This window comes from Aedes albopictus, chromosome 2 (assembly GCF_035046485.1).
Source record: "Aedes albopictus strain Foshan chromosome 2, AalbF5, whole genome shotgun sequence".
Lineage (NCBI taxonomy): Eukaryota > Metazoa > Arthropoda > Insecta > Diptera > Culicidae > Aedes > Aedes albopictus.
Genome location: NC_085137.1, coordinates 394,640,140 through 394,665,945, shown reverse-complemented (window position 1 = coordinate 394,665,945; position 25,806 = coordinate 394,640,140). Strand labels below are relative to the sequence as shown.

The following is a 25,806-nucleotide window of genomic DNA, read 5'->3' as shown; positions in this document are numbered from 1 at the left end:
ATCTACTTCCACAAAAATAGTAACATCAGAAAATTCGGACTCATTTTAGTAATAAACATGTTGAGCGGTATGTTCAAAACAAACCTGGTTTAGTACAGTTAGAGCTTTAGACAAGAAGAGAAGAGAAGTCGTTTGTCCCGAGAAAACTTGTACAAAACAGGGCATTTTTAACTACTTATTGTCGGGCCGCCACCAAACCGGACGTCGCCCAATCAAGTTGCGACGCGATCCAACTCGCAACGTTTTTGAGTCATGCCAAAAGTAGTGCGCATCCTTCCCGTTGTTGTCAGCAACACAGCGCACTAGATGCGACACTTGTGGACCAAGGAAATGACCATTTTTGATTGAATGTCTGTCTTGATTCTAACCGGATACTAATTTTAACTACTTTTAACAACTGCTAATTCTACACTAGAACAGGGCTTAAAAAAGTGAATGAAATAAATCTCGCGCTTAGTATAATACGGACGAATCTACAATGATCGATTTCTCCAAGAGTTTCTCTTCATCGGTCTAATAACATGGCTGGCAAATCATTTCCAGTTATTTTTATTGTTCAAGATGCTACTTCTAGGCGTACTGTATCGAAAAACGTCAAGATATTATCCGCGCACCACACTGATCGTATTTTCCGTAAAAATCGAAAGAAAAAAAAAATCGATCATTGTAAATACGCCTGTATGACACTAAACGCAAGAAATGACATTTACAAATACCATTTTTTAAGGAAAGTTAAGGTGAAACATCAAGAAATCCTATCGCAATTTTGCATACAAACTATAGAGGCACAAATCTGACGCACGAAGCATCGAACCAAGCCGCACTTGTTTATCCTGGATTTGCTCACTTGCAAAATGAGGGAGCAGGGCCCTGACAGCGCCATAGCAACACCATGCATTCCATCGTAGCCAGCATAACTCGATTTCAAGCGATGGATCCAAGTTGTCAACAGCATTAGCAACGGATCCAAGCCGTCAGAAGTTTGTTTGTTTACTTGTGCATTCAAGTCCAATCATAAACCACTCGTCTCAGGGGGCTGACACACCGCCTCCTATTGCGTAGCCAGCATTAAAATATGAAAAGCATTAAAAGCATATGAAGCATAATTTTTACACACTGACATCGTAGCAATCTAGGTAGCAACACAGCGAAAACGTCAGTTTTTTTTCTATCTGACCCATCTGACCGATCTGACCCATCACCATTCAAATCGAATTAACCCTTGAGGGATGGCATGTACAAAAGACAAATGCTCCGTGGGTACGATGTGGGGACGTGTGAGTTTGTTTCCGACAAACTTAAAGTGCTACTCGTACCGCTCCACGTTCTCCATATTGTCGTCAATTGAGATCAAACGATCACTGGGCGAATTCCATTAAGTTAAACCAGATTCCTCTGCAACAGCACGGATCCGTTAACTCTTGAAGGGATCAACAGATTACCGACTGGGCTCTATTGCTGGAGCAGTTAAGTTTCATTCGAAATTCTTTGCAAGAAAAATTCGAAGGATACGAATCTGCTCCAGCAACAGCAGCAGAACCACATTGCATTAGTATCGCTTGATCCAGTTGGTTCCGACTACAGCTACCGGACTAGTACCGCAACAGATGAATCTGGTTGAAACCCAACTGAATTCGGTCGGCAATTATAGATGATCTCGCGGGCAATATTATGGATGTGGAGTAGGACGACCAGGACGACGATGGACCGCTGCTGATGCGACGCACATAACGGACGAGATTCTTTCCGGCGTTCTATTAGGACCCGTGGTACCTAGTACCTGATATATTTTAATTTCAGAAGACGAGTGTGAGGGAGCTTTTCCAAATCGAGAGCATCTGTTTACGAATTCTGAAGATTGGTGCTCTTGAAAACGTGAGTAGGGGACCTAGTCGGCCATTGCGACAGCCATGTTTGGATTATCTGAAGTTTCTTCTTAAGATAAGGTATAGCTACTATTGTAGTTGTAAAACGACTGTTCAAAAATTCTTCAATTGTTTTCAATACAAACTTTAGAACTTTGTAAAATTTTAAGAAAAGTTTAAGATTTTTACAAATATATTATGAAACAAAAATATGTACAGTTTCAATTCAAGGAATTCGCAGAATCTTAAGAACTCATTCGAAGGTCAACAAGGTGAAGTTTTAAGAATATTGTAGAGATTAAGATATAAATTATTGAATTCAATCAGATTCTTCCAAAACTTTTAAAGAGAAACCTCATTTTTAGAAATGTTTCAATCAATCAAACAGTAGAGTTCACAAAATTATGATGATATTAATTTTTGCTCAAACTTTCGCAACCCACCGGTGGGTCGCGACCCATAGTTTGAGAAACGCTGCACTAAACATTTTCATTCTTTACTTCCCTTGCTAATCGCAACGTCATAAATTTAAAATTACTAAATCAATGCATGCCATGATTATAGACGCAAAACAATGACTACGTCACATCACAAACAACATCTATTCTCGGATGCCTACTCTGATAAGAGGTAGGTAGATAGACAGGTATCTCCCTCTAATTCCCATCTCTCGATAACTTGAAAATGGCAAATACCTATGTACGTGGACCCTTGTAAATGATCTTGCTAATCGGAGAAGCCTAATGTGCTGAATGCTGATACACACCGACAGAGCATGCCGTCGCGTGCAACCTTGCCCAGCACAGCCGACTGTCTCGGTATGCCTCTAATCAGTCATTCCGGACGCATTCATATTAACAGTGGGGGCAATACACATCACTTACCTGGGGGACAATTACGCCCACGACAAATCCAACTGTCAATAATACAGTTGTGTTTTGCATCGAAGAATCAAGAAGAAAACATGTTTTGATAACGGTTTTAATTCGCTACTCCGGTAGGCTAGCAAATTGGCCAGTGGAGCTTCTACCCCTTTGACAATGCACAATCGGTTTGTGGAAGTGTTCGCCTCCGAAGGCTATCGGTGGCGAGTCAGTCGGACGAGAGATACTCCCAGACGTGGTCCAAGTTCGACCAGTCCAGCCAGCAGTGAGTGTGTGTCCCCTGACCTTGCCCTTTCGGCGGTTTTGTGCTGAGTGCTTCTGAGAGAGACAGAGAGACAGAATGGATGCAACGGAAAGCAGTAAATTAAGGTGAGATCTCGTGATAAGATGCGAAAGCTTTTTAATTGGCGGATTTGTTTGATGATGATTTGCACTTTAATTGTGTCAACAACCGTTTCAGCGATGGGATCGACGCTCCGAAGTGGATGTTTTGGAAGCGACGTCGCTACATTGTGGTGGTGATGGCTTTTCTGGGCTTCATGAATCAGTACACGATGCGGACGAATCTCAGCGTAGCGATCGTGGCGATGACGGAGAACCGGACGGTGGAGTTCGCTAACGGAACGGTGCATTATGTAGGTGATTGCTGAGATTTTAATTTGGTTTTGGTACATTGCACCTGTAATCTAAGAAAAGTTTTACAGAATTGAGCAGGGACCCTAACAGAAGAGCTATTCTAAGGCTACACAAAAACACTCTGGCTTTAGCACTGAATTAATAACTCAGTTATGAGTACTTACGGTTCTCAAATTGTGTAGTCATGTAGTGTTCAGATTGGAGACTGAATAACATATTATTCTTAGCTAAGTTTAAAGCACATCTATATATATAAAAATGCAGTGGCATACGTGGGACCGCGCATAACTTGCGAACGGGTGGTCCGATTTGGGTCGTCTAAGTTTTGTTATGTTAGTTTTCACCCAAGGAAGGTTTGTGAGGCCTAAAACATGGGAAAATTGAGAGTTTTTGAAAATCGGATTTTCATACATTTTGAACGGGGACTTGGGCGCTTGGCTAGGGACTCGAAACGTCAAAAAACACAGTAGGCAAGACAAAGTTTGCCGGGTACAGCTAGTATTGATATAAATGTAAAATGGTGAGATGTATTTGATTTGAAAACGTTTATCATTGCGATAATTTGGCTAACATGTTGTTCAAATTGCAGTCCGAACATTGCATACAGAATTGGTCAGTATTAAAACTGTTTTGAGAAGCTAATTAATTAACTTCGTGTTGCTCCAGAATAACCCAATAATTACAGTTATTGTGTAAATTTTCTAACCGTACCGTCAATTCATCAATTTCCTTAACAGCAGTTGTCCCATTATACAATCGTCTTCTACTAGAGACGTGCCATGGTGGAACTCTAAATTAATCGCATTAGAAAATGTTCTCGTAAAATGTTCAATAGAGCGAAACAAACGGCAGATTGGACTCAGTACAGAAAAGCCCTGACTGAATACAATAACGAAATACGAAAATCTAAAAGAAAATCTTGGTGCTGACATGTGAAAACATTAACAAGATTACTGTAGTTGTAAGACTACAAAAAACGCTTGCAAAATATCATGCAAATGAACTGGGAAATCTGGATAAACACCGCCTCATATTTTGCTGATGGAATTTTCACGAAGGGTAGAGTGGAAAATGCAATTAGATCTTTTTAATCTTTTAAATCTGTAGGAGTTGATGGGATGTTTCCAGTCCTGATTCAAAAGGGAGCAGCGGTATTGGTTCCATCACTAATTCAGATGTTAAAGACTAGTTTAAGACCCCAAAGCATATAGGCCAATTAGTCTTTCTTCAGTTTTGTTGGAGACTATGGAAAAGGTTTTGAAGGATTTTATCAATTCTTCTTACATAATAGAGGCTTCCAGTTTGCTTATCAAACTGGAAAATCAATGGTTACGGGACTTCATTCGTTAGTAACAAAGGTGAAAAAAAAAAACGTTTTCAGCGAAAGAAATAGCTCTATGCGTCTTTTTAGACATAGAATGAGCTTTTGATAATGCCTTCCATTCATCTATGAAGCGTACCATGGAGAATGAAAACTTTGACCAATGGATCATACATTGGATTTACACTGTGCTTGCAAGAAAAAAGAAATCACCTCTGAGATTACCAGTCTTCTATAACATTAAGGGCAACGAAGGCTTGCCCTCAAGGAGGAATCCTCTCATCACTAATGTGGTCCTTAGTTGTAGACGATCTTCTAAGAAGCTTGAAGGAAAGAGGTTTCGATGTTTTGGGCTTTGCAGACGGTATAGTCATTATAGTGAGAGGAAAGTATGACGAAACTGTTATGGAAAGAATGCCAAGGGCCCTAAACTATACACATTCATGATGTATTAAAGAGGACCACGGCAAGCCTCGTTGGATAAATATACGACTCGTAGCATAGCATAGCATAGCATAGCATAGCATAGCATAGCATGAATACTTGCACAAATCTTGGATGGAGTTGCAAAGTTGAATATTTCCATTGACATTGCTGATGTCGCTACGACATTGTAGTCATAGATTCACTCAGCTCCACACACCTGGCCAAGTCCTTGCAAGCATTTATAAATCCCTTCATCAACTTAGAAAGAGCCCAGAACTGAAGCATCTTCCAATAGATGAAAGGATGTTGAAAATAGCGAATTTTCAACTTATATGCAATTATAAAGTAAATATACTGAAGCAGAGTTATTTATAAATAAATCATATTGGAAAGATCTCACCAATTGTTGTGGGGTTTTTGTGGTTCAATGCCGATCATCTAATTGTCTTGATTAATGTTCTTCTCTGTAAAGAACAACACAATACTCAGCAAAGCACAACACAATACTGAACACTAAACACCCGCGCATCTATTGTTTTGATTTTCACTCGAGACAATAGCGAACGCGATCGTTTATGCTGCCATACTGACCCCTACAGCAGTGATGCATGCACAGCAAAGAACAACACAATACTCTCGTTGGATAAATGTACGACTCGTGCTGAAAAAATCTACTTTTGGGACTCGTCGCATAAATAGCTATTTAAGGCGAAACTGGAAGCATTTACTCATTTTTTCGGTTTTTGATTTTTTATTAAATAACGAAGCAATATTTTCAAAATCGGTTTCGTGCACATGTAGAGTATGGATCAAGGTAGCTTCTCCATTTTTTTGAGGTGGAAAATGTTTTCGATGTTTGCAAAAAACATTTTTTTGTGAAATTTTGTTCAAAAATGGTTTCTGCAAAAACGAAAAACATTTCCCACTACAAAAAAATCAGAAGATACCTAGATCCATACTCTTACTTACCTTACCGGTCAGGCTAAGGCCGGGGTGGCCTCTGCTGTACATAGTAGCCGCCTCCATTCCACTCGGTCCATGGCTGTTTGCCTCCAGTTCCGCACTCTGCGTAGGGTCCGCAGATCGTCCTCCACTTGGTCGACCCACCTAGCTCGCTGCGCTCCACGTCTTCTTGTACCGGTCGGATGACTCTCGAGAACCATTTTAGTCGGGTTGCTATCCGACATCCTGATGACGTGACCCGCCCACCGTAGCCTCCCGATTTTCGCGGTATGGACGATGGTTGGTTCTCTCAGCAGCTGATGCAGCTCGTGGTTCATTCGCCTTCTCCAAGTCCCGTCTTCCATCTGCACTCCGCCGTAGATGGTACGCAACACCTTCCGTTCGAAAACTCCAAGGGCGCGTTGGTCCTCTGCACGTAGGGTCCATGTTTCGTGCCCATAGAGGACGACCGGTCTAATCAACGTTTTGTAGATAGTTAACTTCGTGTTACGGCGAACTTTATTCGATCGTAGAGTTCTGCGGAGTCCAAAGTAGGCACGATTTCCTGCCACAATGCGCCTCTGAATTTCTCTGCTGGTGTCGTTGTCGTCGGTCACCAGTGAGCCCAAGTACACGAATTCTTCAACCGCCTCGATTTCATCACCGTCGATATGAATTCGGGGTGGCGGGCGCGGTGATTCCTCCCTGGAGCCCTTTGCCATCATGTACTTTGTCTTCGACACATTAATGACTAATCCGATTCGCCTGGCTTCACTCTTTAGTCGGATGTACGTTTCCGCCATCATCTCAAATTTACGAGCAATAATATCAATATCATCGGCGAAACCAAGCAGCTGAACGGACTTCGTGAAAATCGTCCCACTCGTGTTTATCCCCGCTCTTCTTATTACACCCTCCAAAGCAATGTTGAACAGCAAGCACGAAAGACCATCACCTTGCCGTAACCCTCTGCGAGATTCGAAGGGACTCGAAAGTGTCCCTGATACTCGAACTACGCACATCACTCGATCCATCGTCGCCTTGATCAACCGTATCAGTTTATCCGGGAATCCGTATTCGTGCATAATCTGCCATAGCTGTTCTCGATCGATTGTATCATACGCCGCTTTGAAATCGATGAACAAGTGATGTGTGGGCACGTTGTATTCGCGGCATTTCTGCAACACCTGGCGGATGGCGAACATCTGGTCCGTTGTATCGCGTTCGCCCATAAATCCAGCCTGATATTGCCCCACGAACTCTCTTGCAATCGGTGATAGACGGCGGCATAACATTTGAGAGAGTATCTTGTAGGCAGCGCTCAGTAGTGTGATCGCGCGATAGTTCCCGCAATTCAACTTGTCGCCCTTTTTGTAGATGGGACACACGATACCTTCCATCCATTCCTCCGGTAATACTTCCTCCTCCCAAATCTTGGTAATGACCCAGTGTAGTGCTCTCACCAGTGCTTCTCCACCGTATTTTAGAAGCTCGCTTGGTAGTTGATCTGCTCCAGCGGCTTTGTTGTTTTTCAACCGGCCAACCTCCTCCTCAATCTCATGAAGGTCAGGGGCCGGAAGTCTTTCGTCCTGTGCACATACTCCTAGATCTGTTACCACGCCACCTCCGGTACTTGCAATGTCGCCATTGAGGTGCTCATCGTAATGCTGCCGCCACCTCTCGACCACCTCACGCTCGCTCGTGAGAATATTCCCGTGATTATCTCGGCACATGTCGGCTTGTGGCACAAAGCCTCTGCGTGAGCGGTTCAGCTTCTCGTAGAATTTTCGTGTGTCCTTAGCGCGGTACAGCTCTTCCATCGCTTCGCGATCTCGTTCTTCCTGCTGGCGCTTCTTCATCCGGAAGACTGAGTTCTGCCTGTTCCGCGCCTGTTTGTAACGTGCCTCATTCGCTCTCGTACGGTGTTGCAGCATTCTCGCCCATGCTGCATTCTTCTCGTTTTTCAACTGTTCACATTCGCCGTCGTACCAGTCGTTTCTGTGATTCGGAGTCGCGAAGCCCAGTGCTGTAGCCGAGGTACTACCTATGGCGGATTCAATGTCCCTCCAGCCATCTTCAAGTGTAGCTGCGCCAAGCTGCTCTTCCGTTGTTAGGGCCACTGCTAACTGCTGCGCGTAGTCTTGAGCCACTTCTACGTTACGCAGCTGCTCGATGTTGAGTCGCGGCGTTCGACTTCGACGCGTGGTGATAACTGTCGAAAGTTTTGAGCGCATGCATACAGCGACTAAGTAGTGATCCGAATCTATATTCGCACTGCGGTATGTGCGGACATTGGTTATATCCGAGAAGAATTTACCGTCGATTAGAACGTGATCCATACTTCATTATTTAATAAAAAATCAAAAACCAAAAAGTGAGGAAATGCTTCCAGTTTCGCCTTAAGCATTGAATGTACCGTCTCACATTGGAGTAAATCACATCAAAACCTGATCATAAGTGGAAAAAACTCAAAATGAAGTAATTGGGTTTTCCGCTGTGTTTTTGCCAAGTGTAGTTATCGTGTAATCGTTTGACAGCTAAGCAGTGTACAAATGTTTTGTTTACGCTTATCAGAAGAGGTTAAGTGAAGCTGAAGTTTAGCCGTTTTCTTTGATATAACTCACAGCGCGTGCTAGTTTTGACCGTACAAAGTGAATGAAATTGATAGTCAATCAATTCAACAATGCAGTTTGTTAAAGAAGGTTAATTTTGTTATTCTGTTAATATGAAACCCAAGCAAATTGACGTTGAATTTACATACAATATATGAAAATATTGAAAAAAATATTTGATGGAATCCTTTACCGTACATTCAAAATGAAATAAGTTGATTTTCCGGCTGTTTCCGGAAAATCTGCGTTTAGTGTATGATAAAACTATTGTTCCTCTTTCAAATGCAGAAAGAAAACCTTCCGGATGTTTCCGATTTCAAAAGTTGCAACACTTTGAAAAAATCGTGATAATTATATTATTATATGATATTATTTGCCTAAAAACACTATTTGGCCCTCTGAACGTATTTTTGCTGAAAACTAGAACTCAACAGCTTTCAAGCAAAAAAAAGAAGTTTAAAATCGGTCAACTGGTTCAAAAGTTGTGATTTTTTGAAAAATTTTAGTTTCAAAAAATCTTGACTTTTACAATCATAAAATTGGTCACCCTAATGATGAAATAAAAAAATACGAGAACTATGAAATACGTTTCATTACTAATTTGGGTTGCATTTGGGTTGTGAAAATGCGTCAAAATAATTTTGATCAGTTTTGATGTACTAGGTGCTCCACTGTGCGTCGTGCAGGGTGTCATTGGGCCAAAGCGGGTGACATCGGGCTATTTGGCACGTTTAGAATACGATAGGAATGCATATTGAGTACTTAAATATTAGAATACATAATTCTTAGATACTTCATATCCACCGTTGGATTTTCTGACTTATATTAAATCCGTGAGATCGACGAACCAATGTAATCCTCTAGGTCCAATGTCACCCCAAACGACGGTACTGAAACATTTTGTGGAAGTCAGTAGACATATTTGAAACTTGTAACGAACGTTAAAACTCACAAATCGTTTCGAAGTGCTCAACATTGAACATGTAAAAAAACATCAATAATGATTTTTTTTTTTGGAATGAGTGTAATCAGTTTCGTACCTTTTAATTCCGCCCTATTTTGCTTATCCTTTGACAGATACGCGTATTTCGAATACACTTGTAATCTTCCTCAGTGTCAGTTATCCACTCGACAGTTATATCATGATTCTGACTTGTTAGAAGATTGGTATTTTACAGCAAAGTTGGGTGGTTTAATTTAGAAATTCACACATAGGTGGCGCTAGTGAACATGTAAATATTAAGTATTTGATCACATACATATCAAAACCCAGGCTACATAGAAATTTGGTGTATTCGGAAAAGTTGTTTATTGGGTTAAATTATCATTATATGAAAATTCCAAACATAGATGGCGCTACTGAGCCCGCAAATTTAATATTTCATATATCTCAGGATGGTTATCACCTAGAAATGTGGCATCTTCGGCAACGTTTTCAAGTGAGTCAAGGACTTACGATTTGCCGTTTGATTTGGAATTCAACATATCGATGGCGCTAGTGAGCATGCAAAATTTATATCTCGTGGATTCTAATCACATAGTAAGATGAAGTCTTCGTAAAAATTGTTGTGTAGGTCAAGTACTTCCAGATGATGAGCCGTTTATTTTGGAACTCCACACAAATTTTCATTATTTTTTGGAAATTTTGCCAAAATTAAGGTGATTGGCCTATTCAGGGGTTTTCAGATCGTGCTCCGCGGTACACTTGATGCACCGCAAAGCCTTCCTAAGTGCACCGTGAGAGTTTTGAATTGGCTACAAGCATGATGAAAAATACTTGATAAATAAATCTGCCATAAACGCAAGTGACTGATAGCAATGTTCTATGAAGATTTTTCTGAAATAATGAATTAAGGAAACTTTCAAGAAACTGTATCTCTGAAGCAAATAATTTTGAATGTATAGTAGTGTTCAGTCCGCAAAGCGAACTGAAGACTGAAAACGCACCATCAACATCACATTGTGCCCGTCGAATCCCACCTCCCATCAACCAGCAGAATTTAGCAGTCAGTCGGCACATATTGAGAGCGAGCGCACAGTCGGAGCATAGCAAAACCACGAGTACCGAACAGTTGCTCTCCGACACAACACCCGTGCAACGAGAGTATACGGAGTATACGAGCGACCGAGACGACGACGAGAAACGTGTGACGAGCGAGGCGAGAACCCACGAGAGATGAGTAACCCGACGAAGCCAATACACAGAGAGAGAGAGAGAGAACTTCCACGCACGGTGTGCGCGTGCGCTACTGATCATCAACCATCATCATCACGCGCGCATCTAGAACGTTCCACCCGTTTCTAGTGCACATTTGGGACGGTATAAATATTTATATTATTATATGCGCGCTATTTATATGCGCGCGTTGCGCGAAGTTTGAGTCAGTTTTAATCGATCCGGCTAACGATCGTAATAAATAGAATTAAGTTTAGAGAAATATTCCTCTGGTGTTTCCATCCACCCTATCCGAACCAAGCCCAGTTCTGGTGCCAGATATCCGACTAGGGTTATGTCCACCAGTTGTCGTGCACTATCAGCCGAGCGAGGCTGATACAGTCCACCTGGGAGTTTGGATACCATTCGCCTGCGGGCACCCCCGGGAAGGAGCTTCAAACCGCTCCTGCTCCCATCGGCTCGATCTCTGCGGGGACGAGCGCATCCGGTGAGGCCAACCGGCCAATAGCCAGCCCCATTCCATCCACCCTATACTATACAGTCCACTGCGCGTGTGTTCACGCATCAAGTAGGTTGTCCCAAAATTGCACATGATTAAAAAGCTTGGGGGCTCACTCTGCTAATGATAGCTCAGGATGTTAGAAACAAACTTTTGTATGACGGCAACTTTCAGAAATGACGTTTAGAGGTTGCCGCAGCGAGATTTTTGAAAAATGGCCATTTTTCTTAATAAATTTCATACAAATGTTTTTTACCGTACAAAAATGGGTAATACCCACAATTTTTATATTTTTTACAGCTTGATATGGATTCAAACTACTTGGGAAAAACAATTAACGACATGTTTTGCAGGTAACTTTTTGTTACTGAATTTTTGAATTTACTAAAATTTGTCATTTTTTGGTATACTGTGCATTTTACCCATCATTAAAAGTATCTGAGCCTAATGCTAAATTAAAACAATTTCCATAAAAAGATAGCAAATTTTCTGAGGAAAAACTTTGCCGAAGGCAGCATGGCGTTTTTTCTATCCGTTTTAGAGTTAATAACAAGTTACTATTTGGTGAAATTTGAATTTTTAGGTATTTTTCTAAAAATGTCACATAAAAACTTCCCAAAAACACATACAAAGTTAAAAATTACGTATGCTGAACAAGTTTTTGTCTTGATTGTGTTATGGAATTATAGTAGGGGGATTCACTTAACCCTCTAATACCCAAATTTTTGATTTTGATCTAAATATCATTTTTCGTCATCTAAAATCGATTTAAACATGTTTTGGAAGATGATTCTTTTTAATTCTCGATTTCGTGAATTTCAGGTTTTGATTTTTCTAATTTTTATTTTTGAACATCCCCATACTTTTATATTTTTCCTGAAAGCCAATTTGGGGAACGGATTTTTTGAGAAAAAAATATTTTGAGATTTTATGATTATTGTTGAAGTATTATTATTTTAAATTTTTTTCAGAGAAAATTTTATTTTCCGTGTAATTTTAAGGAAAATAATTTTAGAGTGTATTCGATTCCCTTAAACTATTAAACAAGGATAGAATGATTTGGGAAAAATGTAAAATATGTTAATTGTAGCGATTCAATACAAAATAAATAATGACTTCTAAAAGGTGACTAAAACATCAATTTTTCAATGATTTTCAAAAAATGTAAATACGCTTTATAATACACCAAAAACCATTTTGAGATATATAAAACAGTCCTAAATATCAGCCAAAAATATAAAAAAATTGATTTTCCACGAAACAAAAATTACAAAAATGCTCCAACTATACCCCGTCTAAAGGCGGGATTGGGTATTAGAGGGTTAACAGCGTAAACTGTTTAAACTGATTAAACGTCGTTATCATCAAGGCAATCTTTGATTATTTCATTCGCAGAATCATGAAACATTTCAAATAAGCAGAAAATCATGGCTTACGCAGCAATTTAATCGGTTTAGTGAATACCCCTAGTGACAAATATAGAATAATAAGTCAGTATCAAACCAATACTGGCGTGCGAAAGCTCGAAACTCACGTCACAAAGCACATTAACATTTTCAACAATCTTTGAACACCCTTGGCCTAAATTATCACCAATATCTCGAATCGCACTAATTTGATGCAAAAATTATGTTCAGATGATCGAAACATATTAGGGGTACTCACTAACCAGATTAAATTGCTGCGTTAGCCATGATTTTCTACTTATTTGAAATGTTTCATGATTTTGCGTATGAAATAAAGATTGCCTTGGTGTTCGCGACGTTTAGTCAGTTTAAGCTGTTAAGTGAATCCCCCTATTATATTCAGTTTTCTATTTATGCAAAAAGATTGAAAATTCGTTGACTGTAACGCAAAATATTTGAATTTTAGTAAATTCCATATTTTTAAAAACTTTAGAGCTTAGTTTTCAGGAAAAAAAAATAAAAAAAACTGTTCAACTTAAAATTTTTTGAAGCACGATCCTAACATCAGAACATAATTGAGGGGCCCCAAATCTAAAAGATGTAAGAGATCTTTTTGTCGATTTTGAGCTGAGCATATAAAAAAAAATCTTCAGATTGCAAGCTTTTCCGAGATTTTTGAAGATTATTTTTACGATGATTATAAGAATTACAATAAATCGGAGAAAATTGGGTCGATTTTGAAATTTCATACATTTCGTATGTGATGAAATATTGGCGAAAAACTTCAAACCTCATTTACTCGAAAGTGGGTTTTTGTCACTTACACCCCTTTGCTTCTAACCCCCTCAATTATGCTTCAAAAATTTTGGTAGTTGATAGAAGTTCATGACTTTCGTTTTTTTTGTTAACTAGTTAAGTCGATCATTGCAGATACGCCCGTAGATACGCCCGTATTACGTTCTGTGTGCCATTATTCCAAAGTTGCCTGGGGTCCAAATGGACCTCAGCTCACCATTAGAGGGTTAAGTAAGCTCATCGGAACATCATCTTCTTGCACCAGAATAGATCAAGAATTTTCTTCAAACAGTTCTGGCGATATTGAGGAATAATTCCAAAAGGAATCCTTAAAGGAAAATTCAAGAGGATTCCCCGGAGGGCACATTGGAAGGAATGCCCAGAAACGTATCTTGGAGGAAACCACACAATACGAAAAAAGAAATCCGTATAGGAACTTTAATTGAAATCCTCTGAAAAAAATCTTTAGAGGCGCTTCCTGGAGGATCCCCAAAGGAAACGCCTGAAGAAATTCCCAGCAGAATCTACAATTGATATCTTCAGACTTAACTCATGGAGAATTCACAGGATTCACAGGGAACTCCTGAAGCAATCCCAAGACGAACTACTTGAGAAATTCCCAGGAGGAACTTCTGGGAAAATTCTCCGAAAGCACTCCCGTTGAAATACCCAGAAGGAATTTTCCTAGAAGGAGAATTTTCCATTTGGGAACTCTTAGAAATTCTCAAAACATAATCCCCACAATCAACTTTTGGGAAAATTTCCACAGAAATACTCAGAATCGTATCTTTAGAGGAAACCCCAGGAGAAACTCCATGCAGAAACTTCCTTTGAAATCTTCAGACTGAAATCCTGGAGGAATCACCAAAAGGATCTCTTAGAAGAATCCTCGGAGGGATTTCCAGATAGAATAACCAGAATAAGTTCCAGGAAACTTGTGGGAAAAAATCTCTGCAGGACCTTCAACTGAAACCTCCAGAGGGAGTCCCAAGAGGAATCCCCAAAGGCATCTCCTGAAGCAATTCCTACAGGGAGCATTGAAGGAATCCCCAGCGGCGATTTCTAGAAGAATCTCCAGAAGCTACTCTTGGGGAACTCCCAGATAGGTCTTTCATAGCCAACCCCAGTAGGAACTACGGTAGGAATACCCAGAAGGAACTCCCAAAAGAATTCTCAAAGGGATCTCTGGGATAAATTCCCATCGAAATCAACAGAAGGAAGGAACTCCTAGAGAAATCCCCAGAAGTAATTCCTAGGGAAAAACCCTGAAGAAATTTCCTGAAGGAATTCTTTGGAATTTTCCTAGCAATCCCATTGAAAATTCCAAGCAGCTATAATTTTGTCAATTTCTCGCAGTTTTTTAAGAGAGTTTTTGGCAATTCTTTGGGAATTCCCTTTTGGCTTTATTTTCTGAACATACTTTAGGGGTTTCTACATTTTCCCATTTTTGTAATTTTGAAATTCCATCCGCATTTTTTTTTTGAGAAATCTTTCGGTAATCCCTTTGCAAATTCCTTGGAGAAGGATTTTACAAAGTTCATTGGTGAATTTCTTTTGCAATTCTTATGAATTCTTCAGTCATTTTCTTCGTGAATTCTTCAGTGATGCGTTTGAAAGTTTTTGCGGCGTTTCCTTTGAGCAGGCTTGTCCGCACTGAGCGCATGAAAATTCTGCTCTTTGGATTTACATCATCAAGTGCATCATAAATTATAAATCTTTTCATCTTATCAGATAGAAGGATGTTGAAATATAGAATTCTGGAAGGTGACGTCACGAATGAACGTTCGGTTCATTCTCGTTCGTCCCTTCCTTTTCCCTCTCACGCGAATTTTGACATTTTCCGGTGGTTTGTTTTGATTCCCATTCGTTGCCGTTCTTTTCTCTCTCGGAGAGAAAATTGAGGTTAATTTTCGATACAAAACTCTATTGTAAATGTCATTTCGAACTGTCAAAAAACCGCACCGCAGAGCCGCACGGAGCGCACAAAGAGATTTTCACCCGGGTGAAAACACTCTACACGGAGAAATCAAACTACCTAATTTTTGGGTCGATTTTACTCAAAGCTGAGAATATCGAATAAACTAGTTACCCAAAATTAGGTTGTTTTCCCTCTTTCCCCCACCGATGCTGTCAAAAACAAACTGAGATGCGTCTACCCAATGGGGGTCCTTGAGCCCAATAAGCCAATTTTGAGTAAATGTAGGTATACTCAAATTTGGGTTGAATGAGGGGGGGTCTTGGGTTGAATTTACCTACTCTTAAGTATATGTTTTTGCTGGAGGTAAAGGCAATTTACCTAGTGTGAGTTTAATCGATTTACTCAAATTTGGCTTATTGGGCGGAACTATAGGATTGCGTCAAAAGAACTCAATTTTGGGTAGTTTGGTGGTTCCGTGTAGTGAATTTCACTTTGAACGGCCCGTGCGGCGCTGCGGTGCGGTTTTTTGACAGTTCGAAATGACATTTACAATATTTCAACATCCTTTTATCTGATAAGATGAAAAGATTTATAATTTATGATGTGCTTGATGGTGTAAATCTAAAGAGCAGAATTTTCATACGCTCAGTGCGGACAAGCCTGCCTTTGAGAATGTCCTCGGTAATTCCTTTAAAAAATATGGCAAATATCCTTAAGGGGTTTTTTTGAATTTCTTCGAAAAATCTTTCATTTGTTTTTGACAATTTCTTCGCGTATAGTTTTGGAAATTCATTCGCCAATTCCTTTAAAAATTCATTTGGAAATGTCTTCAGTCATTCCTTCAAGGATTCCTTCAGCAATATTTTTCAGAATTTCTCTGACATTGTCTTTAAAATCCGTTTGATTACTCTTTAACTTTTCGAACAATTATTTTGGGAATCCTTTACAAATCCCCTTCAGCATAAATTTTGTGCCTGGAGGATTTCTCCAAAAGTCTCTTTTAAATTGCCTTCAAGAATGCCAGATGGGATTCTCTAGATTCGCTGTCGCGATTGCTAATCAAATACTTTCAAGGATTCTTTCAGGAATTTCACCTGCGATTCCTCCAGGGAGTCCACTTGAAGTTCCTTCAATTTTCCAAGAATTTCTTTAAAAATTCTTCCAAGGATTGTTCCTTGGAACGGATGGAGGAATTGTTGGAGAAATATTTTGAGAAATTCTCTTAAAATACCTCAAGGAATGCCGGCTGAACTTCTGCTGGGATACCTGTGCGGATTTCTCCAAGAATTCCTCCAGAAATTCTTGCTGGAATTAAGTCATGAATTCCTGCCAGAATTTCTCCATTCTTATTGCAATTCTTCAAAAGCATTCTTGTTGAGATCTTTCAAGCATTTCCAGCAGTTATTGCTCTCAGGATTCCTTCAGGAATTCCTGGCGGATTTCCAGCAGAAATTGCTTGAAGAATCCCAGCAAGACTGCTTGGAGGAATCCCACTACGAATACTTGAAGAAATCCTAGCATCATTCTGGAAGCAATTCCAATAGAAACTCTCAAAGAAATCTGATGAGGATTTCCAGTAAAAAAAAACGAAGTGAAATTCTTAGAAGCAGAGGAATTCTGAAGGAATATTTGAATAAAAATCTCTAAGTGAACTTTGGAGAAATCCATAGAGAAGCTATAGGAGGCTTCTGGATAAATCCCATCAAGAATAATTGGGGCAATCCCATCAATATGTTTTAGAGGTAATACCATAGGAATTCTTGGATTAATTCCAAATGGGATTCTTGGTGGAACCACACAAGGAATTTTTGAAGGAAACCTAGCAGCCATTCTTGGGGAAGAAGAGTTTATGAAGATGTTTTTTTAAATCTCTGCAGAAATCAGAGAAGGAATTTCTGCAGGAATTCTAGTGCGCAGTAAAAGAGAGTTACCTAGAGAAATTACCTCCCACGGAAAAATCCTGGGAAATCCTCTTGGAATTTCTCTACATATGGGATATGGCTGAAGGGAAATTTTTACTGAAATTGAAATATTGTTGAGAATCCTGTAAAAAAGCGTTTCTCAAACTATGGGCCGCGAGCTGATTTTTGGTGGGTCACGGAGGTCTAGACGATATTGTATTATATATACTTAAGGTCAGATATACTTTCTGAGTGGAAATATTTCTCTTTTTTTTTCAGAAACCATTTTTTATGAAATTTTGATTAAGAATTAAAACAATTTTCGACCAGCTGGAACCTTCCCCTAAATGGGAATGAAACCCGATTTACAGAATATTGATCCGTCATTTGATGAAAATCAAAAACCAATATACGAGAAAATGCATTCAGTTTCGTTTTTCGAGATTAGCCAATAAGAATCCTCGGATTTTTTTTTCTAGAAATAAGGTTTTCTTTATTTCTATTCAAACTTTCGTATTACGAGTCTTATTTATACATTTTCATTGAATATTAATATTACTGCTGCTGATCTGAAATCGATTTTGGAACAACAAGTTTAGTATTAAATGGTGCAAGACTTTGGGATGTTTCCATTAATTCAGATTTCTTTTTGCATCTTTACATTATTTCACACGCTGGAAATATAGTGCCAAGTTCAGCAGTTAGAATTTCAGGAAAACCGAAAAATATATAATTTTGTTAGGTATTCACCGCCAAATTCTATGTATATTTATTTTTATCGAACTTCGGTACTTACTTACTTAGGATGCAAAACTTAGAGTGGTGGGAACTTCTGTAGAATTTTGCTTAATCTTCCAAAATCAGTAAAACGCGATTGAAATTTCTTTCAAAGGATATTCTTAAAATTGAACAGAAGCGTAAAATTGTCAGTATATCCAGAAAAATTTTATGAATTTTAAGGTTTTCTTTAGCTTTAAAATGTGTGATAGAATCCCTAAAATATGAGGATTTCTGAAGTATTACATTGTGTCGGAAGTTAGAAATTTGCCAAATTATCATTAAATTTTGTATTACACATGTTACAACCCCACGGTGTTGTACCGCTCATGATTGTCTACATTGTCTACATTCTATGCCCCCTGCGGCACGAGTGTAGGGCGCCTATGAACCTTAGACAGGAGAATAATGAGATGTGAATGCAATAAATGTAAACAAGGCCTATTTGCGGGGAAAAAGTGAAAGTCGTCATCCATGCAGGATAGTAAATTAGTGAGCTACTTAAGGGCTATAAGTTTATAATTTGATTATTATATTGATGCGGTCATTAATCTTTTACTGATTGCATCGCAGATCCTCTCATCTAGCTAGTATAGCAGTTCTACAAAATCTGAATTATTCTGTATCCAAAAGAACAGGTAAAAAGTTACTATTAACGCGACTTAGACTACAACTGAATAATACCAAACTTTAGATCTCGTAGCACCGACCAGAATCTTAATTGTAAATGGAATTGGGAAAGATAGGCGGAAAGTTGACAAAACGTAAGTTCAATTATCGTTAACTCATGATTTATTAGCTAATTGAGGTTCTTCTTAGGTTATTGAAACTTCCAACAATAAAGAAACATTGAAGTATCGGAACATTTCTCTCTTCACCCTCCCAAATTCAACAACACATAATAATTGAATTATTAAAAAAAATAATCTTAAATTTCTGAAATGACGTATGTTATGGAATGGAAATACGTGCTGATGGGTCGCCATATTTATGCAAATAAAAAGTGGGCCGCAGGCTGAAAAAGTTTGAGAACCCCTGCTGTACAGATTGCTATAAAAACACGGACACCGTCTTCAGCCAGCGGCTGTACAGACTGAACGAAACTTAACACTATACAACGGACACACGGATCATCCCAGTTAACCACACATCGTATTAAGATGTGCATACAACATTGTATTTTATTTCATTTTAAATCAGAATCGCACAAATTGATTTATTTTGTAAGTTAGAATGGCACGCCTAATTGTATAAACATCATAATTGCGATTCGAAAACGATTATTCTATTTGGGAATAGGAACGATGTAAATACCGTGATACAAAATCACTACAAGTGGTAAACATTGATAGCTCATAAATCAGGACCTAATTGTAACAGTCGAAATCGCAGTCACTTAGCGAAAATAACAACCCAATTATACGGCGTTGATCATCACTAATGCAAATTTGGCAAGTTTCCCCACTGACTGATGAGGAAGTTTGGGCCTGTTCTAGCCAAAATTCTGCCTCCTACGTACCTTTGGAAAAGATGTGAGATGCAGCACAGGACACACGGTAGTCGGGCTTAAGGACATGATCCGGGTAGAAGTTAATTGCAATTGAAAGTACACCCGGCCTGCATGCGATGAATTCGTGTGGTGGGAATCCGATGCCTATCTTCTCAGTCAATAATGCGACCTCAACAAAACGTTGCTCTATGATGTATGGATACACTTTGTGGATTTTCCTAATGGTCACTTAAATGATGCACTGGACAACGACGGACGAGTAATAGAATTATTTTCGCGACGGCGGCGGCGGCGGCGGCAGCAGCGACGACGATGACAACTGTGTGCCCGCGATGTTGTGTTGACAACAGGACTTGCCGTAAATACCACAATTCAAAATCATTGCAAGTTGTATAACTGACAGATCATGATTGTTTGTATAATGCATGTATGTAAAGCATCTAAGTGAATCGCAATAACTTAGACAAATTGACTACCCAGTATTCGTGAGCAAATACTAAGGTATAGACGTGTGCGCCGAAGCAGTTTTCACCGGCGGCGGCGTGTATAGTAATTTGAGGCAGCGGCGGCGGCGACGCCGGCGCCACGCCGTTCGCCCTATTCGGCGGCGGCGGCGGCGGCGTAATCGGCGTGACCTCATTTTTTTTTTTGTGAAATGCTAGAAAACGTTAAAACAAAATAATTTGTTTCCTGTATTTGAGTACAATTTTCATCTATTTTGTGTTAAAGGTGTAAACGTATGTAAATCAGAGATTTCAATAAAAACTATCCTTGCAAGAATTATGCTATAAATTTACGTTTACAAGGAAATTTATAAAGGATTCCTCTCGAGTGAAAATCACTACGTCGCTCGTCTCTTCTTAGGATATTCTTTTCTAAAACTCATTTTAGACCAGTACTGTCATGGTAAAATTTAATTTTCTTTTGCGTTCTGTTAGGGTTCTTTTCAGTAATGGCTAGAAGGATTCTAAGAATTCTTTCATGCGTTTTTTTTTCAGAAGTTCCTCCAGAAAATTCTCAATAGATTCTTCTGGAAGTTCCTCCAGGGGCTTCCTGGAAGATCCTCAGATATTCCTCCACGGGTGGGATCGCATACTTCTCTACAGATTTATAGAAACATTCCTTCATGGATTCTTTTTCCGACAACTCTTAAAAATCCCTCCAAAGTTTCTTTCAGGAGTTCCTTTAGAAATCATTTCAGGATTTATTTCTTGACGTTTCTTCATAAATATCTCAAGAATATCTCTTCTTGCAATTACTGCACAGCAATCTCCAGTTTTCCTGGTTATTTCTTTTTGCACGAGTTCCCGATGAATTGTTTTCAAAGATTCCTTCAGAAGCTTCTTCATGATTTAATTCAGAAATTCCTCAAGGATGTTCTTTAAATATTCCTTCAGCGATTTTATCAGAAACTAATCCATTTTTTCTTATTTTTTCCAAAAATTTCTTATAAAATTCTTCTAGAAATTCCTCCAAAGTTTTTTTTTCTTACCCTGTTGGGGAAATTAAACCACTGCGTCAAATTTACTGAACTTTTGTGGTGAATCTCAGGAGCTCCCCCAAGGACTTTCCCAAGAGCTCCTCCAAAGATTGTTTCTGAAATTGTCTCAATGAAATTAAATCTTTTGAGGAATTACCTATAGAAATTCATTCAGATAACCTTCCAAGAATAACTCCAACATGTTTTATGTAATTTCATAAAATATTTCTATAAATATCTGTGGAGTAATATCTCAAAAAAATTCACGGAGGAATCTCAAAAGGAATCCCAGGAAGTATGTATTTCTGAAAGAAGCGAAAGAGGGATTCCAAAGAGAAACCGTCTAGGCATTTCTTTAGTAACCCCAGACGATATTTTCCAAGGGATTCCTTGGAAGAAATCATGAAAAAATGTTTGTGGTAATTTCTTACTGTCATTCTTGAAAAATTCTTATATTAGTGAAGGAGTCATTAGTAATATTTCAGATGGAATTCTTTAGTAGGCTTTAGATGGAATCCATGGGGGAATTTCTGAAACAATCTTTGGAGGAATTTTTGAATAAATTTTCTATCTAATTCCTGATCATTATGTTAAAGAATCCCAAAGAATTTTCTGAAATAATTCTAGAAAGAGTTGCTAAAGAAATTTTTGGAAACTCTCTAACAGAATCCCTTGGTGAAATTCCGACAAGGATTTATCAATAAATATTACGAAAAAATCCAAGACAAATTCGGAAAGAATTCCCGAAGGAATTTATGAACATAGTTTTAAAAGAATCCCTGAAAAAATGTCTGGAGAAAAACTCTTTAAAAAATTTCTCAAACATTTCTTAGAAGAATTTCAGAAGGCATTACTGGTGAAATACGTGAAGGAGTACCCGGAGCAATTCATGAGCTGTATGATATTTTTTTTTCAAAAATCACTGGAATTACAAAACAAAATTATGGAAGAATTTCTGAATAATGTCCTGGAGACACTGCATTAAGAAATTTATAAAAGAAGCCCTAAAAAAAATTCGGAGTATCCGATAGGATAATTCCTGAAAGAACCCTGGGACAACTGGTATTACTTCTGAAGGACCGTTCATAAGTTACGCCACGCTTTGGGGAGCGAGGGGTTCCGAAGAGTGTGATAATTTCAGAGGAGTCCTATACAAACAGTGTGCCATAGAAGGGACGGGGGTGAAGGGTGGAATTTGAAAATGGGCATTTTTGTGTGACCTTATTTATGAAATTTCTAATAAATCAATGGAGTTATTATAGGAATTCCATAGAAATTCTTTGGAAAATATATGGAGGAATATATAACACCTCTAAAAATATTTCTGAAGGAACATTAGATTTTTTTTAAGAATCCTTGGAGAAATTTCTGAAAGTATTCTGGACTTTTTATTTAAAAAAAAACTGTTTGAAAGTCATGAATCCATGTATGGTTTTCTGAAAAAAAAAAACCGGAGAAGTTTTAGAAATGATCCATGGGGGAATTTCTTAAGCATGGAGCTTTTTGGAAGAATTCATGGTGAAATTTCTGGAGGGTCCTATAGGAATTTCTGAAGATTGCATGCAATATATGCCTTCAAGGATGTAATTCGTAAATTGCCATGAGAATCTTCCAAGAGATAAACAAAGAATATGTAGGAGGATGTGTTTGTGAACCTAATAAGATCACTGCCAAGAATTGCTTTACAAGAGACTCACTTAGTACTAGAAACAGAATAAGTGAGGATTATCAAAGTATAGCTGTAAGAAATCACTAAAGTAAATCACATTAAATTGTTACAAAAAATATACAAGAAGAACTTCAGAAAAATACACCTAATATGCAAAACAAAAACAATAGAAACTGTTTGAAAATTGCTATTAGGTTTAAATATGTGATTCGTGAATGTTGGTGAGAAAAAAATCTTTGTCGTTTTCTCATCGGCGTGGGAAATTTTGTTCGGCGGCGCGGAAAAATATGAACAGCGGCGCGCCGGGTCAATTTAACTGGCGGCGGCGGCGTGAAAAAATCGTCGGCGACGGCGGCGCGGCGCGGCGGCGCACACGTCTACTAAGGTAAGCTTTAAATTATGTTGGTCTAAATTAGCACTTCACTCAAGAGTGATTCGTTGGGGAGTGGTATGGTATCAGAATATGAAGCACAACGTTCCGTGTTCGAGTCCGGATTCCTATTTTATATTTTTTTTTATTTACTTACGTTAAATAAACGTCGTATGTAAATCATATGATGCCGTTTTGTGTCATCAATTTTGCAAATCGTATTAGTTTTCAGAGGAAATCTAAAAGAGTCGTCCGGGGTATGTATATGGCCTCCATTTTGGTCCGCATATGGCGGTTTTGTGCACCATATACGATTGAATTGGATCTTATATGGTGATGTATAACACAAGTTATACAGACCAAAATGTGTACTGGGATGTACCAGTGGATACGGAGAAGAAACTATTCTTGCGAAAAGTTTCATCGCCCAGAGCGAGAATCGAATCCTCACCCCATAGAAGCTTGGCGACCCTAACCGCACGGCTACGAGGGTATAGAAATTTCTCTATACCCTCCCTATTTTTCTAGATTACTCTTTTTTTGTGAATTTCTTTTCGAATACCAACAAAAAATCCTGTCAGGATTACTTCAGATACTCCAAGACTTCCTGGTGCATTTCAACAGAAATTCCTGAATGAATGCTAGCAGCATACCTGAATAAATATTAAGTATATCTGAAGAATTATCAAATGGAATCAGCTAAGAACTTTTTTTTAAGAATCTTTATAGAAATCCTTGAAGCAGGAAATTTTGAGGAAATTTATGGAGGAATCACAGTAGGACTATTGTTTAAATCTGAGCTGTAATTGCATGAGGAATTCCAGCAACAATTGCTGGAAAAATCCTTGTATCGCTGCAGGAATTTCTCTAAAAATTCCTTCGTGATTCTTCTAGGGATTTCTCCAAGGACTCCACCAGGAAATCTGCGTAGGATTTCTCCAAGTAGAAATACAGTCTCTGTTCCATTTGGAGTGTTATCCCAATTGGGAAAGACATAACTTTGATTTTCATTAAATTGATAGAATTATTTTTGAGTTATTGATGTGGCATTGATATTTACATTCTATTGTAATTGATTTTCATAGATTTTTTTTTGTGTTTAGTTTGAAAGTTATTCATTTGGATTGTGCTTCCTCACTTAAACTTATTTTTCAGGAACAATACTTCGATTGGAGTTCGCAAATTCAGGGGTACATACTCAGTTCGTTCTTCTACGGCTATCTCATCACCCAAATTCCCGGAGGCTTCGTATCGAATTGGTTTGGACCACACATTGTAATACTTTCAAGTTAGATGCCATTCAGACCAATAATACAAGTTTTTTTTCCCTCGTAGGCCTTCGGAGTCGGCGTTGGAGCGTCATCGGTGCTGACCCTGTTGACGCCCTTGGCTGCCTACGCCGGATACGGATGTGTTATAGCGGTTCGCGTTCTGGAAGGAGTCTTTCAAGGAGTAACCTTCCCTTGTATGCACGCGATCTGGTCTCGCTGGGCGCCACCAAGTGAACGATCCCGGATGGTGCTGTTTTCGTTTGCCGGAGTGTTTGTGGGTACGATTTTGGGAATGCTGCTGAGTGGCGTTATGTCGAAAAGCTGGAACTGGGAGAGTGTGTTTTACTTCTTTGGTGCAATTGGATGTGCCTGGTATGTGGGTTGGCTGTTTTTGGTTAGGAACTCACCGGAAGACGATCGTTATATTACCACGAAGGAGAAAGAATTCATTCTTATGAGTTTGGGCAGAAACGAACAGGATAGTCAGAAGGTGAAGCATCCTTGGAAGGGAATACTCACGTCTACTGCCGTGTATGGTCTCGTGACGGCGAACTTCTGTCACAATTGGGGCTTCTACACGCTCCTGACTCAGCTGCCAAGATTCCTGAAGGAAGCCTTACATTACGGTGTTCAATCCAGTGGATTCATTTCAGCGATACCGTACTTCGGAATGAGCATCACCTTGTACATCGCCGGATACCTTGCCGACTGGTTCCAAATCAAGGGAATTCTGACCACCACCCAAGTCCGTCGCAATTTCAACTGTGGAGCCTTCCTGGTTCAGTGTGTGTCCATGATCATTACCGCTGCCGTGTTCACGCCGGCCGTATCGATTGTGTTCATTACATTGGCAGTTTCAGCCGGTGCTTTCGCTTGGAGTGGATATGCCGTTAACCATCTGGATCTGTCCCCGAAGAGCGCAGGACTTCTGATGGGAATCTCGAACTCTTTTGGCACCGCAGCGGGAATTATCACTCCGATCGTGGTTGGGTACTTGACGGCGGGAAATTCTCCCGGTGAATGGAAGTTGGTTTTCTACATAGCAGCTGGCGTGTATGCATTTGGTATAGTGGTTTATTGGTTTTGGGCGTCTGGTGAGTTGCAGCCTTGGTCAATTGAAATGCAAGAACGCGAGAAAAAAGAACGGGAAGCAAGAAATGATTGTTTTGTTTATGTTAATAAAATTAATGTGCAAGATTAAGTTCGATCTTTTGTAAACATGCCTCATGATGACTTTCTTATAAATTTTATAATTTATTTCAGACAATATCGTTGTCTGGACACATCGTGATACTAATATCGACTCTCAATTGACAGAAAGTTTCTCAATTCGTTGAATTATGTTAAT

General features: G+C 39.1%; 1 protein-coding gene across 1 annotated transcript; it reads left to right on the top strand.

Moving 5' to 3' along the window:
- The first annotated feature begins 2,887 nt into the window (after positions 1 to 2,887).
- Positions 2,888 to 25,659, top strand: LOC109410773 (sialin). Its single transcript, XM_019684302.3, has 4 exons — positions 2,888 to 3,118; positions 3,210 to 3,384; positions 24,343 to 24,462; positions 24,523 to 25,659. Exons 1-4 carry the CDS (start codon positions 3,090 to 3,092, stop codon positions 25,657 to 25,659), a joined length of 1,461 nt encoding a protein of 486 aa, XP_019539847.3. The 5' UTR covers positions 2,888 to 3,089.
- Positions 25,660 to 25,806: the final 147 nt, after the last annotated feature.

What these genes read in the sequence shown, in the direction of transcription:
- LOC109410773 (XM_019684302.3), top strand. Translation starts at nt 3,090, where the DNA reads ATGGATGCAACGGAAAGCAGTAAATTAAG. An exon ending in CTAACGGAACGGTGCATTAT is followed by an intron (nt 3,385 to 24,342) that starts GTAGGTGATTGC and finishes CTTATTTTTCAG; the next exon opens with GAACAATACTTCGATTGGAG. An exon ending in ATTGGTTTGGACCACACATT is followed by an intron (nt 24,463 to 24,522) that starts GTAATACTTTCA and finishes TTTCCCTCGTAG; the next exon opens with GCCTTCGGAGTCGGCGTTGG.